This window comes from Candoia aspera, chromosome 7, assembly GCF_035149785.1.
Source record: "Candoia aspera isolate rCanAsp1 chromosome 7, rCanAsp1.hap2, whole genome shotgun sequence".
NCBI classification, from domain to species: domain Eukaryota; kingdom Metazoa; phylum Chordata; class Lepidosauria; order Squamata; family Boidae; genus Candoia; species Candoia aspera.
The window spans coordinates 3,003,905-3,021,016 of NC_086159.1; the positions used below are offsets into that span (position 1 = coordinate 3,003,905).

At 41.9% G+C, this 17,112-nt stretch overlaps 1 protein-coding gene across 3 annotated transcripts in view; it reads right to left on the reverse strand.

Moving 5' to 3' along the window:
• The window catches only part of CELF2 (CUGBP Elav-like family member 2), a 330,160-nt gene that overhangs the window by 17,842 nt on the left and 295,206 nt on the right, over nt 1-17,112 (reverse strand). For 2 of the 3 annotated variants that reach the window (XM_063309524.1, XM_063309522.1), the window contains one exon: nt 4,691-4,810. In XM_063309524.1, the coding sequence (XP_063165594.1) occupies nt 4,691-4,810 (120 nt within the window). Of the gene's footprint in view, nt 1-4,678; nt 4,811-17,112 lie in introns of all 3 variants that reach the window. The other variant, XM_063309523.1, reaches the window with a different exon arrangement.

The window sequence follows — 17,112 nt, forward strand, 5'->3', positions numbered from 1 at the left end:
CCTATTATAGCAATTTGGGTCTAAAGCTGAAGCTATATTGAAAAGGCCAATGGCACCTCTTGCACTTTTCTATCTCCTGACACCCCCCCCCCCCACACACACACCATCAGCCCCTTTTCCCCAAGACTGAATAGCTGTTGCTATTGGATCAAAGCTGCAGAAAAGTGTTTTGAAGAACACACTACAGCTAAATAACCCAGGACAACCAGTGTTATTTACTTGCAGTCAAATCACATGCCTGTCCCTTTTAATCTTCTTGTATGACCTTTCTCCCAGCCTTTACACTGATGAAGGTTTTATAAGAGAAAAGCAAAGAGGGACAAATCTTCAGAAACTGGGCAAGAAAGAATAAGGCAACTGCTGTGCAGAGAACTTAAGCAAGCAACATTTGCTGAGGAAACCAGCTTTCTTCTGAGCGGGCCAAGAAGAACCAAAAGAACCCATCCAGAAATAAAACCCTATGGTGATGCTGAAATACAGACATAGGAGCTAGGAATTTTGAAGGAAGAGAGAAGGGAACCCAAAATCATTATTGCTCACAGGGATTTTGGACAACCAGTTGCAGCAAAACAGGATAAGATTTTTCTGGTTCATACCTTGGTTTTTACTAGTTGCAATGGCAGAGAATAAGTCAAAGAGGAAGATTTTACAGCGCTGGCCAAGATGCCTCTGCTGTTAGACAAGACGTAGCAAATTTCTCCACCAGCACAGGCTGGGTAAAGGATAAAGGGGTTAAGAGCATCCTGGTATGGCGAGAAATGTATTCTTTCCAATTTTCTTTTGCTTGTTTTGCTAGCCTGGAGGCTCTTTTTGAAATACCAGAAAAATCAGAGTGATGGATGCATCCTGAGTGCATATGGGGACAGAGTCACATGGAGAAACCAATCATGTTTTGATTGATTGTATCAACTGGCTTTCAAGGGCTCAGCTGTATCTTAAACACCAGCAAAAGCAGAACAGACCAGAAAACTCCTTTGTTTAAAGGCAAACAGCTATGAGAAGGCTCTCTATTTTTTTCTTTTGCAGATGTGAAAAAGTTGGAAAGGGAATGGGAAGGTCATGCTTTTTGAACCCGCTGCTTTTCCACCTTTCCTGTCCTGTCTTTTGTGCATGATGAAGACATATCTAGAAATCTGGGAGGTTTGCAAACGTTCTTTAAAAAAGTGTTCTTGGTGTTTCATCAACATGTTGGCATTTACTGAGCCTTGAAGGCTGCCTTCAGGATGATTCACTTGATATTAGGGCTATAGGTGTTCACAAGGGAAGGGCCAGGAAAGGGCCTCAGACACACTTTTCCCTGCAAAAATTGTGCTGGATCACCCTTGCATATACATATTTGCAAGTTCTGTATTTCTCCTATTATTTTATACTCAACCAGAAAAAAAGGTGAATCGATTGCATGGGGTGGGCATAAATGAATATCAGTGTACGCCATTGGGTTTGAGTTCATTAAGAATAAGGGAAGCCATGCCCTTGTGCAACTAGAGTATATTCTTGTGATCAGAGATGGTAGGAACGATCTTTAAATGCCCATCTCTACTAGGTAACTCTCTCCATCAGAGTAAGAAACAAATGAAAGATCTGGTTGATGCCCATGAATTTGAGACCCCAAGGAAAGGCGGGGGAAGCTAACAAGATGAGAACTAAAAGTTATGGGAATACATAATGCAACTCAAATGAGAGAGCACAGACATAAAATCCAGATGTTTGCTGTAATAGTAAAACATACATGTCTTCCAATTGTTAATCACAAATGAATACAGACTAGAGAGACACTTCTAAAAATCATTTCTGAAAAATGTATTTAATCCATAAGCCTGCACTGTAGAACTAAACTACAAACCTCATGGTTATTATCTATCCTAATTTTTAGGATTTTCTCGCTTCTCTTTTGTTCCTCTTTGTTTATAGCTGTTTTTGCCTGATGACAAATGTGAAGGTTAGCATGTTCTTTGGACTCCTTTGGTTGGTCTTAATAAAAAGTGTTAACTAGTTATAAATTAGAGTTCCCCTCTACCCCCCACCCCCCTGTCAAACATTGCTGGAAGGAGAAATTTATGCTACTGGGTTCGACCCTTGTTCAGATTAAATTGTCCTCAATTAAACTACTTAAATTCTGCTAGAACGAATCCAGTGAAACAGCTCCCTATGTTATTAATTCCATTGCTGAACTGCTGTTAGCATCCATCTCTTTCTGAGGTGTTCTGGTTCTTAGCTCTGGGATGTTAGAGAACAGATGTCCTTCTTTTATGAAATACCCTTTCAGATTCTTGAAGAGAGCTAACATGTCTTTTTTGTCAAGGCTGCAGATACCAGGTTTCTCAATTTTCCCTTGTAGGGCTTAATTTGAAGTCTTCTGGTCATTCTTTGCACCTGATCTAAGCTGCTTGAATGGAGTGTCCAAAACTGGGTGCAGTACTCAAAGTGAAGTCTCACCAATGCCAGACAGAGTGTGACTATGGCTTCTCAAAATTTGGAAACAATACCTCTGTTGATGCATTCTAAAATTGCATTTGCTTTTTTAAAAACATAATTTATATCATTTAATATGATTTTTTTAGTGGCCATATCACACTGCTGACTCACTTTCAGCTTCTGATCAACTATCATTCCAAAATCTTTTCCATACGTACTGTTAAGAAGCCAGGTTCTATACTATGAAGTTGATTTCTTTTTCCTACATAAGGAACTTATGACTCTGTCAAATGGGAGGACAAATTCTATTGTTTTTCAGCCTGGTTCTCTAACTTAGGAAGCTCATTCTGAATTTTGTTCCTGTCTTCTAGCACATTGACCAACTTTCCCAGTTTGTATCACAAGCACATTTGATAACATTCTCTCCATGTTGTCATTCTGGGTATAAATAACCAGAGCCAGTTTGGTCTAGTGGTTAAGGTGCTGGGCTAGAAACCAGGAGTCTGTGAGTTCTAGTCCCGCCTTAGGCATGAAAGCCGTCTGGGAGACCTTGGGCCAGTCCCTCTCTCTCAGCCCAACTCACCTCACAGGGTTGTTGTGGTGGGGAAAAGAGGAGGAGGAAGGAGTATTAGGTATGTTCTCCGCCTTGAGTTATTTATAAAAAATAATAAAGGCGGGATAAAAATAAAAAATAAAAACAACAAATGTTGAAATATTGGTTTCACAGCTGAAGTATGAGATATCACCCTAGGTTGATGAGGAGCTATTGATGAAGAGCCTTTTAACATAGTTATGAAGCCAACTGTGGATATCTCTTACAGCCATGCTGCACAGCCCATAAAAACTAGCTTGCATTACCAACATAGCTAAGACCTGTACTTGTTGTGAATCTGGTGAAATAGGCCTTTGATCGTGCACCAATCTTTTAGATATTTTAGGTTGACCAAATGGTATATTATAGTAATTGACAAGGACAAAGTGTGTTCATGCCCCTAGCACAATAGCGTGCATGGAACACTTTAAGCTCTTTTGTCTTGAATGCTTTCGGCTAAAATTAAGCATAGTATCAAGTGTATCATGGATGCTTGGCTCAACTTTGTATATTTTAGCTTTCATCATTATATCATCGGGACCGAAATAATTTTTTATCTGTGATCAGGCTCCTTATATTTTATGTTTCACTGTTGTAATGGTGGAGGTTATCTTGGGCATCACTTGCTGTGATTCATTGTTCTGATTTTGGGGGAGATGTTTGACTTTGCTGGCTTGATTAATTTCTGCTTTCAATTCTTTCTGCTTGTAACACAGTACAGCTTTGGTTTGTTTGGAAAGCACACTGATCTCTTGGAAGTGGTAAGCTGTCAGAGATACGAGAGCTTTTTTCGGCAATATGGAGGACCATCTAGAGACCCCAACCTAGTACTCTTTAGAGGTCTTGAATTACAGTTTTCAAAACCTTCAACCAAGATACAAATGGCCAGTTTGCAGGTGCTGGTTTGACGAAAGCTGATCTGAAGACAGAATACATGCTTGTACTCATGCACACACACACAAACACACAACACAGAGCTATAGAAACAGAATCATTACTGCCTATGCAGGGCTAGATCATTAGATCATGGCATGTATCATAATCTGACCTACTCTAGTTAAAAAAAATTGCAGAATGTATATATCTTTCAGAGGTCCGACATTCTTCTCCTAGCTGTCTGCGCAGCCAGGAACTAAAGTGATTTATCTGACAATGCCTTATGTGTGGTTTGTAGAAAGCTATAAATCAAACTACTAGCAGAGGGCATTTTTCATACCCCTTGAATCTAGTAAGTATTCACAGGGATGCTGTGCTGTTACCCTTAGTAGTAGCTTCTGTAGACAATAACAATAGCGACTAAGCGTCTCCTTAGTCATCACTCCAACTGAAACCCATATATACTTCTGTGACCTCTTGAACAATTAAAACCACCACCACAAAATCTCCTACTGAACTGGTTCCTTCTAGCTATCCAAATGCAAGCTTAATGTGTGTGCCCTGTAAGACAGGATAAAATATTATCAAGCAATAGAAGAATCATAATTCCTTAACAAGACAAAACCTATTTAGATGTTGGGCCTGAAGCTGTCTGGAATAGAATTTCTCAATTTTATCACCCATTCTGCACATGTATTATTTCCCTGGTAGCATTCACTCTACTAAAACGATTAGTGTCCCTAAGGTGATTACAGTGGAATTGCTGGAGTGTCCACCACAGCAATAAATACTCACTGTTTACGGTACCTGCTAGTGCATTAATATTATTCAATCCAACCGTTGCTCCAGCTAGTCCTTGTAAAGTCCCCAGAGAAGTCAGAGAATTCATTGCTGCCCCTGCTGTAGAATTTGCTGTTGATGCAGCCACTGGAATAAAAGAAGGAAAGAGGAGATAAAACTATTCACTGCTAGAATACCAAAAACATTATGGAAAGCTAGTGAGTAATAGTCCTTTGACCCAAAATTCATGACATGTCACAATAATTGGAGGAGAAAGAATGTAAGGTTCCCCCCTTTGGTTTAGCCATATGGTTTTGTGTCCCTTGCTTAGAGTAGACATTTGGCTCAAAGTTTTAGGAAGAGAGAGAAGAAAACCAACTGCCCACATTATGGTTTGATTCATGCGCTTAGTGCAGCTTGTTTGCCTAGGGTTTAGCCTGTTTTGTAACCTTCCTCATTTATTCAACAAATTGTAGTTAGAAATCCTGGTTTAGAGTGATTTTGATCCCACCATTTCAGCTGCACGCATATACAAAAATGGGTGTGTTATGAATAAATCATAAACCATTACAAGACATATGTTCAGAGGAGATTATCTTGATACGGAGTTCTCAGACGATCTGGCTTATGAAAACCTATTTGATACTGAAGGAAAAATTACAGATTGCTGCCTTCCAGAGTTCCCCCTATAACAGATGAAATGGATACTACAACTTGGTGTTTTGGAATTGAATAAAGTCACAGAATAACTTAATAAACGGCTGGTAGTTGTCCCTAGTTCTTAGAAAATTTGATGAACTGACATTGTAACACCGTTAGGCAGCTTTCCTTGATGTTCCATTGCTGGTTAGCCTAATTGTTAGAAAAAATGAAATATCTAGCATTCATGTATCCAGGGGCTTTGCTTTCAGGAATTATACCTTGACAGCAGTTTGTCTTGGTAAAAGCAAATTGATTATTCCTCGCCTTTGTGCTGGGAATATTACCCTTGTGTTATCAGTCTGAACATCAATAGTCAGGAAGAATAGCATTCAGAAAGCTGGTTAGTATTGAAGCGATGAGTGAATAATGCCTATATGATTTGTGAACATTAAAGAAAGCTGTATGCTAGCAGCTGCAAGCTAAAAGCTACAGAGATAGACCCCTCTCTCTCCTCAGGATTAGTCTTTGGTACACACTGTTTCAGAGTTAGATCTGTAAGTCCATGACCAGGCTTCAAAGCTATTCAAATCCTTACTGGCCCACCAGTGATTAAAAATAACAAGATCCTGCTTTTGAAAGGTAATTTACTGCCCTTGTGGCTTGCTGCAGATTCAAGGAAAAGGGGACTCTGGAGAGATGTAGATGGGATTAAGCCCGTTCCCTGACACCACAACCTTACTCCAGTTCTGCAAAAGTAAATATCTGCTAGAACAGGACTCAGGTCGTTTTCCAGGCCGGTGTGCGTCAGCTTGGAAGGAATAAGGGCAAGAAAAGGTGCTTTTTTATGACAGCTAGACAACTATGACAGGCTCCTAATCATTCCAATTAAAACAGGGACAGAAAAAGAGGTGTAACAAAAGCTACCTAGTCACTTCTACCTTATCTGATGGTTTACACTGTGATGGCTAATGGCACGAGAATCCTGTAGCATGGCCTTGATTAGTTGACTTTTCACCATCTGATAGAAATTAATTCCATGTGTCAATATGCACATTAAGTGCGAAGGAGTTTTCTTCACCTACATTTACCTGGGGGTATTCTACATAATGTAAAGAAAATGCTGCTCCCCTTATCAGGCAGACTCCTTCCAGTTCTAAGCTGACATACTGTAAATAACTAATGGTCCTATTCCATGACTGAGACTTTTTAAGCACTAAGCTAATTAGTATTTGATGAATTAGATCTCCAGGCCCACCAAAATGCATGGAGTTCTGTTCCTGGAAACCCACCAATTGAATGAACCATGAGGTGTGACTTGTGATTGCAATGAGCCACTTAATATTAAAACTCCTTCAGGTGAGCAGTTTTATTAAGCTTTAAATTAATTCTGACTGCTCAGGACTCACAGCCTGCTCCTGGTCACTGCTTCTTGTAAATGACTGAGGAATACATGGTAGCATGCCCACGCTTTTGTGTTGCCAAGCTGAAAGCAGGACTTGATAACTCCATGATTACAAATGATTGGACCAAACTGGTGGATACAGCTGTGGAGTAAATTTGATGTGTAATAGGTTCTGCTAGCAATTGTCTTTCAGGACTAAGTGCCTATAGAAGTTCAAAAAAGGAGAGATCATATGGATGTGAAATTGGCATGAGATGGACTTTTGGTATGATTGATCTAAAGTGTCTCTTTGACACCCTTTGACACTCACTTGAACAAGCCCTTGCCTCCATCCTTCAATATGTAGTATAAAGAAATCAAGAAAGGTTATCATATTTCTTCCAATTACTTGGCAAAACAGCATGTTTGCAACACCATATTCTTTTACTAGAGATGGTAGCTTTCTTGTCCATCTCACCAATATCCCCCAGCTTCTTGCTCTATAAACTGACTGATATTTAATTTCCCTGGACAATATCACTACTATCCCATAGCCAGACAAATTGTTGGATGATTGGCATTGATGTACATTGTAACAGGAGGAAAATAAATTTGGGAAAGACTGCTATATACCGTACACACCACACTCATCCTAAGGCTTCCTATTTTGCTGATTACTTTTATTAGTTAATTCAACAGAAGGACATAGGGCCAAGGAGCTTGAACCCTGGATAAATAGAGTGGGTCAATAGTGCATTGCCTTGCAAGGTAGATCCCAGATTAAAAATCATACCTTGCATACAATAATGTGGGCAGGCTTGGGGTAAAATTGGGATTTGGTTGAGCTGGTGGCGTACTGGCTAAAATGGGCCCATTTGGATCGGTGCTAACTTTTACTGTTAGTGGGAAATGCTGCATAAGGCATAGGTACGACTAAAGCTGTTGACCTAATCTGGTGAAAACTGTGACATACGGAAGATTGCAACTTTTAGAAAACTGCTTCAATATGCAAAGAAAAGGGGGGGAAATGAGAGAAAAGAAAATGCAAAAAAAGAAGGAAGAAAATCAGAAATGCACACATAGAAAAGTCACTCAGCCAGTTTTTTAAAATACACCTTCACTCTTTCTATCATACAAATAGACAGCTAGTTTTTCAATAAACATATCATTGATCCAAGATTTTAATCTGGGAGACACACTATCTTACAATATCAAAGAATTTTTTTTGCTGCACTGTGCTCAGTAAATTCATAGTCCATCATATGATAAATTCCAAATCCCTGGTAGATAACTGAAAAGACCATTCTCACCTGTAAATGATACTGATTTTTGTAACACCATATGAACAAATTTATGGAAATCAACCCCAAATGGGATAATAGCGGGAGACATCCATATCACACAAGTAAATGTCTCCTCATCCATTTCACACGAGGTCGACAACCAACCTTTAAAATTTTTCTCTGAAATGTCCAGTACACATAAAAGGAAATCTTTTGTTGAACTAATTCAGCTTAAGATCATAAGAAACATACTTTGTATTTTAAATAAATATTTCATATTTTAAAGAACCACTGACTGTTAATATGGAATATTCCATCTCTTTGTTCCAAAGTTCTTGCAGATAATTAGACATTAATTAAGTAAGAGTATCTTAACAATACTCTTTAATTTTATAGGACAATACTGTAGATTTAAAGTCATCCCAAATGGATCCCAGTAGTGATAGAACCATAGGTCGTGACTTTTAGATGCTGCTAATGGATCTGGACCAAATAGTTGAACTAATAAAATGTTTGGACTGAATATTCTGCCATTTCACAGACTGGGGCAATCCAAATTCCTCTTGCAGTAACTCAACTGATTTAAAGACTTGGTTAGCAATAAACTGATCCAAATATTAACACCGCTCATTTATTTATTAATTATATTTCTTCACCGCCCATCTTGTGTTGCGAGGACTCTTCTCCCATGATTTCCAACCTCTCCTCCCTACTTCAATTAACTTGCAATTTTCAAAATGGGATTATTCCAGAGTATAAATTTCTCATGTGAGTAAGGGTCAAAATTATAATTTGTCCCAACATCTTCAAATATGTCTTGGGATCTTTAACACTGGAAATACAATGAAACTATTGCTAAAAATGGAGTCAAATTCCTGCTATCACATCAAGAGCCACATAAAAAGCACATATCGCGGTTTGGTGACTTGAAATTTTACTTTCCATAAAGAGGATGAAGTCAAAATATATGTCTAATGATAGAGCTGAAGATCAGGAAAGCTGAAACCACTCATCATAATATGATATTTATTATCTTATTTATGTTTTTAGATTGTGATTGTTTAGATGTTTTTATTATTGCTTTTATTGTAAACTGCCCAGTCCCCCATTGGGGGAGATGGGTGGTAATATAAATAATAATAATAATAATAATAATAATAATAATAATAATAATAATAATAGGAATTTAGATGGAAGAGGAGTCCCCCGATGGGAGGAGATGGGCGGGGACAAATTAGATAAATAAATAAATAAATAAAATAAGTGGTAAAGAGCATGAATTGACAAATGAAACAAAAGTAGGAAGAATAGTATATTGTTGTCCTAACAGCCAGGAACCACGCTGAGACAAGGAATAGGTCTCTAGCTACATTAGACAGAAAATCCTAACACACTGAAGAAGTGTGGGAAAACCCAGACAGATCAACCCCAAAAGTCAAGGCGGGTCTGTTCTGTGTCTCTTTGAATGACTGCTTAACTCCTCAGTACTACGCATGCGTTTCCCCCCCTGGATAGGGGCCCCCTCCTGCTCACCATCAGTACTCATGACAATTGTGTTTCTGTGAAACTAAGGGGAAGGATGTAATAGATCTGAATGAAAGTGGTCTGATCTTGTGGAGTGGAGCTGACATATAATGCAGGGAAATTAAGGTGTATTTTTAGTTATGAATGAAAACACTAAAATCTACATCAGAAAGTATGACCTGGTATCATCTAGATTATTTTGGGTATGTAAAAAGTAGGAACCTGTAGTTGGTGGTAGTTGCATATTACATTTCAATCAATGGTGATACGTTTTGGGAAAAACTGTGCAACATTCTGAATGAACCCAAAACAATTCTTTGAGCATTAGCCTATTCAAGGGACTTGTGTCTGACAGAGAAAATGGAGAGAATGATTGCAAGTTATACATATATAGCAAAACAGCGGAGCAAGTAGATGAGTTTGTATATCTTGGTAGAATGTTACTAAGATGGGATCCTTTTACGGAGATGGGAAAATAGATGGAGAAATTTAAGACATGGAAATGCTGCTAGAAGGGTAGGGGATACTTCATGATATGTTCTAAGGAATGAATGAATGTTGCAAGAAGTGAAAATTGGATGTGTTAGGGGAGACATAAAAGTAAGTTGAATGCAGTGGGAATGGGATACTTAATTGGGTGGTAAGACAAGAAGAGGTGACATCAAGAATGAATGGGTCCTGAACGAATGTGGATGGAATACAAAGGGGAGTGTCCAGTATGAGCTGATTTGATCAAAAGGAATCAAGGATATTACACATTTATTTATTTATTCATTCAGAATGAATGAGGATTGAATTACAAAAGAAATGCAGGAAGGAAGAATGAACGGGTCAAGAGGAAAATGGGGAAATTGTGGTTGAATGGAGTTGATGAGATCCTCAAAAAGAGAGAGGTAAGATGTTTAAGGAATACAAGGCAGTGGCTGGAGCAATGGATGGATTTGGTGGAAGGAAAGATGGTAAGCTGTCATGTTCTCATTTCAATGTCTGGTTAACATTGTAACGTTTCACATGTCTTTTTCTCTTCCGTGTTCCTTCACCCGGGGTTTTTCCATTCCTGTGCCCTCCATTGTTTTCAGGGCTTGGAATGCATGTTTGGGTTTGCGCTCCTGTTCAAGGTTACTTTCCCAGGCGCGTCTAACGGATTCTCGCACCTGGGAGGGGGAGCGTCCTGACGGGCGATAGGGCGGGACTTGATCGCAAGCAAGGCTTTTAAGTTTGTATTTGGCGCGCTTTTGCTCATTCTCAGCTTTCTCTGTATTTGCATACTATTCCTTTTAATAAATCAGTTATCTTTAAGCCCGAGCTTGTGAGACTGAGTATTTGGGATTAGGCAATCATTACATAAAGCTGAGAATCATTTTATCCATTTGCCGCTAGCCCCATCCAATCCTTGGATAAGAGGGAACGCTAGCGATGACAGAACCTCAACTTCGCGCAAGTGAGGGAAGCGAAGAGGAGCGGGAGGCGGCCAAAAGCCGGCCAGCGCTAACCTCGAGAGCGCAAAGAGCAGCACGTCGGGAGTTGCGAGATATCCAATTGGACGAGCTGCTGATATCCATGCAGGAGAGTCTCAGGAGTGAACATAGAACTGTCATGGAAAGAGCACCGGGGAGGGGGTCTCCACAATTGTCCTGGGAGCACGAAGTCCCCTTGTCACCGAGGGTGGTGGTAACCAACCAACCCCAGGAGGAGCCGGTCACTCCGGCCCGTATGAGGGCATTGGAAGATAAAATGGATTTAATAGTGACGATCCTCAAGGATCTACCCAGAGAGGATCTACCCAGAGAAGCAGAGCCCACCCCGGAGGATTGGGAAGAAGAGCCGTCACAGTACCCCAGGCACAGTACCATGTCGACCCGGGGGAGAAGCAAGACTCGATCAGCACGTCAAGGGGGGGAGCGAGAGGCAAGACCCCCTAGGGATCGACCACCCATGGGGGCTCGGCGTACGCTGACATTCGCGGCACCGCCACAGCCAGCTGAGCCGGCAAGAACCTTCCCACCATTTGGAGTGAAGTTCGATGGGGATCCCACAACGCTCTCCTTCTTTATTACTAATGCCAAACATTACATAGAAGATTGGGGTCGAAACTTTCGGTCTGAACATGGCAAGATCAATTTCATTGCCAACAAGCTGAGAGGAAGGGCAGCGGATTGGTATGTGCAACTATGCCAAGCGGAGGCACATGAGTTAGAGGACTTCGATGACTTTTTGTGGGCACTTAAGGAGCATTTCGAAGACCCCCTAGCTCAAGAAACGGCCAAAAATGACCTGCGGAAACTCTACCAAGGGTCCCTCTCAGTGGCCAAATATGCGTTGGAGTTTAAAGCTTTGGCAGGCAAAGTGGAAGACTGGTCTGAGCCAACAATCATCGAATTGTTCAAGCAGGGGCTAGAACCCGAAATCCTTCGATGGGCACTAGGCAGAGATGATCCCAAAACGCTATATGGGTGGATTCAGTTGGCGGGCAGCGCAGAAAATGCCCTACAAACCTATGCCCATACCAAAGAGCTTAGACAAACGCGTCTTGCTAGAGGAGCGCGCACATCTGGACTTGCCAGCCGCCCCAAACCGAAAACCTGGGAAGAGGAGAGGGAGCGACGGTTCTCCAAGGGTCAGTGCCTCAGATGTGGGAAAGAGGGGCATCGAGCCACGTCGTGCCCGAGACGCCGTCCAGAGGAACGACAGACGAAACCCACGGTAAAGTCGCCTGCTCCTGCTCCACCGCGAAAACTGAAGGCAGCCCTCGCGGAACTGGACCCCCCAGACCTACCCTTCGGAGATGAGGAGGAAGAGTTGCAATTCGAGCAGCCGGCGGGAAAAGCCTACCACCTGCCCTGAAGGGCGCCCTAGGGCAGGTGGAAGAAACCGGGCGTAACCATGATTCGTTTACTCAAACCCTGCCTGTCGTCGGACCGTTGGCATCCGCAACCCATTCCTCCACCTCCCCTCATGATTGACAACCAGCAACATTTCGAGGTGGCATCCATCCTCGACTCCCGACGCCAGCGTTCCGCTTTACAGTACCTCGTCCGCTGGAAACATTTCCCTCATCCTGAATGGGTTGCTGCTCCAGACGTCCATTCCCCTCGTCTCGTAACCCAATTCCACTCTGCCTATCCTGACAAACCGGCTCCCTAGTTTCTTTTGGGGGGGCAATATGTCATGTTCTCATTTCAATGTCTGGTTAACATTGTAACGTTTCACATGTCTTTTTCTCTTCCGTGTTCCTTCACCCGGGGTTTTTCCATTCCTGTGCCCTCCATTGTTTTCAGGGCTTGGAATGCATGTTTGGGTTTGTGCTCCTGTTCAAGGTTACTTTCCCAGGCGCGTCTAACGGATTCTCGCACCTGGGAGGGGGAGCGTCCTGACGGGCGATAGGGCGGGACTTGATCGCAAGCAAGGCTTTTAAGTTTGTATTTGGCGCGCTTTTGCTCATTCTCAGCTTTCTCTGTATTTGCATACTATTCCTTTTAATAAATCAGTTATCTTTAAGCCCGAGCTTGTGAGACTGAGTATTTGGGATTAGGCAATCATTACAGTAAGCAATGATAGAAAGATATGGAGAGAGAGATATCGAATGTCGGCGTAAACTAGATTAAGCTGTATTTCCTGTTTTTATGCCTTTTGATTCTTTGGCTCACTATTTCTTACTCCCTTTCTGCCCTTGGCATGATATTATTTGCCCTAAGAGGAAATAGCATCATGGATATTTATTTATACAAATATATGTGGCCACCATCTTAATCAAATAACTGGGTGGCTAGTGAGCATAAAACATTACAATAATAATAAAAACAAGAAAAGACATTGGGTAAAAAATAAACACCATCATCAGCACAGGTCTGTAACACATATTGAACTTCACTAACATCCTGACCCTAAAGCCAGAGGGAAGAGCCAGGTTTTTCAGGCCTTCCACAAGGCCAACAGAGTTGGGGTCATCTGAACCACAAGGGGGATGCTGTTCTGCAGGGCAGGCAGTTTTGACAGAGAAGGCACACCTCAGAGGTTCCATGAGATGACATTGCTTCACAGTAGAGACCTGGATCATGCCCAGCCTGATGAATCTAGTGGGGTGGGCAGAAATAAGAGACAGATGTCCCTCAAGTTTCCTGGCCCCATGCCATGTAAGACTGTATAGGTGATAAGCGGCACCTTGAATTGCACCAGAAAACCTACTGGAAGCCAGTTCAGCTTGCATAACAATACTGTTACATGGGCCAGCTGCAGTTTCTGAATGCTCTTCAAGAACAACTCCATGTAGAGCGCATTGGAATAGTTCAACCAGGAAGTGAGAAAAGCATGAGTGACCATGAGCAGAGCTTCCTGATCCATGACTGCAACTGGTGCACAAGACAGACTTGTGTAAAGACCCTCTTGGCCACAGCTTCCACCTGCTCCTCGAGCAGGAGCCATGAGTCCAGGAGGACTCCCAGATTGTGTACCAACTTGGGCTGGGGGAGTGGTATGAAAGTTCTACTGATCCAGGGGTGGGGGGCTAAAACCTATAGGCACTCAGTCTTGCTAGGGTGATTCAGAGCCTGTTGCTCTCCATCTAGGCTCACAACTTCCAGGCACTAGGAAAGAACCTCAACAGCATCACTTGAGTGGCCAAGGGCACAGATATTTAATTAAATATCATCAGCCTACTGAGGATCTCATCCAATGGCTTCATATAGATGTTAAATAGGAATAGAGAGAGTCAAGCCCTGATGCAGCCCACAATCATGGACCTAGAACTAAATCTCTTTCCCCTACAATATCATCTGGAACTGGCCTCAGAGGTAGGAGAACCACTGAAGAACAGTGCCCCCAACTATGAATCTCCTAAACTGGTCCATTGGGAGACCATGATCAATTGTATTGAAAGCTGCTGAGATATCAAGGAGGACCAGGATGGAGCTCCCCACTCCTTCCCTGGCCTGACAGAGGTCATCCACCAGTGTAACCAATGCAGCCTTGGTACTATGCTCAGACTGAAACCAGCCTAAAAAGGGTCCAGATAAATTGTTTCATCCAGGGCCTTTTGGAGGAGTAAGCCTACCACCTTCTCAACAACCTTCCCTGAAAGGGGAAGGGGAGAGACTGAACAAAAGTTATTCAGAAACTTTGAATCCAGTGATGGCCTCTTAAGGAGAGAGAAAACCATCATTTCCTTCAAAGCATCCCCTCCTGCAAAAACGCATTCATCTCTGCCGGATCCATGACCTATTGTCTCCTGGGATGACTTAACCAACCATGAGGGACATGGAACTGAGACAAAAGCCCCGAGGACCATGTCATCAGGGGCTGACAGACTTGAGCTTTCAAATTACTGGGCAAGACTGTGGCTCAGAGAAACGCACAGCACCTGCACAGCCAGAAATCCAACTCCAAGCAAATCCAAGCAACGTTATCTGGGAGATGCCTAGAGAGATCTTCACCATGATGCTGCCTGAGCCCTCTGTTCTCTCCTTCCCCAAATCAGCCAAAACAGGGCCGCTGGCTGTCAATTTGCCACTGTGATGAGAGTGGAGAAATAAGTGTGTTTTGCTGATTTATTGTCATGAGTACGGATGGTGAGCAGGAGGGGGCCCCTATCCAGGGGGCAAAATGCATGTGCAGTTTAGAGGCTTTGAACTGTCCTTCGAAGAAGCTCAGAGCAGACCTGCCTTGAGTTCTGGGGTTTCTCTGTGTGGGTTTCCCACACTCCTTCAAGTTTGGTAGGATTTTCTGTTTACTAGAGCAGATAATAAACACCAGAGACTCATTCCTTGTCTCAGTGTGGTTTTTTTTGCTTAAGTCAGGACATTTATCAGCACAAGGTAATCCCTAATAAAGGTTTGTACCGGTGCCCAGTAAGATTTGTTCTTTGTACATGATGGATGACCAAGCAAATTGTGACAACAGAGTGATCAAGATAGTTGTGTATATGTGTTTAAGGGCAAAGCAGCTACTTCTGTGGGAGTGTATTTGTATGGGGCAACTTGGAGGGAAGGGATTTAAGATTAGATGGTTTAGGTGATCTATAGAATTTAAACAGAAAATAGGAAAAAGAGAAATACTATTGCTTAGAATTTGATGAAGAGGAGGAGTTACTGATCAATGTGTTGTGATCTCGTAACTTTCAAAAGATAATAGGGATGTGAAAATGTTAATTTTGTTTTCCTGCCTCTTGATATGAGCTGAATCAGATGATTCTACCCACAATTTTCATATGCATGTATAATAAGCGTCCACACATTCTTTGTGAAGCAAGATCTGTTCTAAATACTTAAGATGCAGGGTTTGTAAATGCCCAGCCTCCAAGAAGAAAACTATGTTGGTTGATTTAGAAAACTGTCATACAGGTACAGCTATTTTAGGATCAATTTTGGAAGCAAATTACAGATAGCACAGTGGGTGCCTGGACTATACAAAATGTCACCTGGCAGGCTTCAACTGCCTCTTGGAGAGAGGTGTATTGTGCTGAAATGAACAAATAAAGAAAAAAGCTTTTAAGTGATGCTAGGCTCAGAGAAAGATTTTGTGATGCTTCTCTGGAAAAGCATTCTAAATGTTCTGTAAAAAGGGCCCAAGTTTCAAACAATTATGCTCTAAACAACGAATGCTTTTACTTAGCAAAGGCAAATCTTTTGTGGTATGGTTAACATAATGAACGACCCATAACTCCTTTAACTGCTTCCCAAGAGTGAAGAACAGAAACGCTACCCATGCAAACAGTTTCTTTTCTTTTAAGCAGCCGAACTGGTCAAGAATGCCACAACCTTTGCATTTGTATGGCAGATCAAGTGAATTAACTGTAACACAAGCAGCAGCAACTTCTTTTATTAATGTGGAACAAAGGCTTAAAAAATAACTGCCAAGCAGATCAAATATTTAAAAGAGAGAGAATGAGAGAGAGCGCGTGCTACTTGTGAATTCAAACCCTATATTGATCATCAGCCAGGCTTAGAAGGTGAGCATCTTTCTAGCAGATACAGGAAACCCTGATACTCATGCTGATAAGTTGATGCTAACGAAGTTGGTGTCATGTTGGTCTTGACACTCACATTTAGAAGAAGCCAATAATTCCAAGGGGGATCTAAAACATTCTCGAAGTACAGACAGAAATTCAAAAGCACCCCCTATCTCCCCACTGCAATTATCACAAGGCACACTGATTATGGAGGCTATAGGTCAGAGATGCATTACTTTTGTTGACTTCAGGAAGGCCATCCCAGAATTCACATGGGATGTCAAAGGATGCACTTGAAGAGGGAAAACATGGCCCAATCTGGAGGAGATGTTCAGGAGTTTTAAGGGAGAAAATGAGTCTTCAAAGCTTAGAGTATCATCTGCAAGGCTTATAGGTATCAGTTTTGTCCCTTCAACCATCCCCGTGTCCACAGATTTGCAAAACGGGCCCAAGTTTTTGGCCCAACCCACTTGGGGAGGGGTCTTGGGGAGACCAAAAAAGATGTAGGCTGGCTACATATGACTGCCAAGACTCACTTTTTGTACCTGTTGTAGATCATGAGAGAACAGAATGTGGTTCCAACGGCTCTCACTCTCTGACCATCACTGTCCTGTTGATGAAGCTACTTGTACCCATTGTTCTGCTGCTGCTATCTGCTTAGTGTCCTAAGAACTAA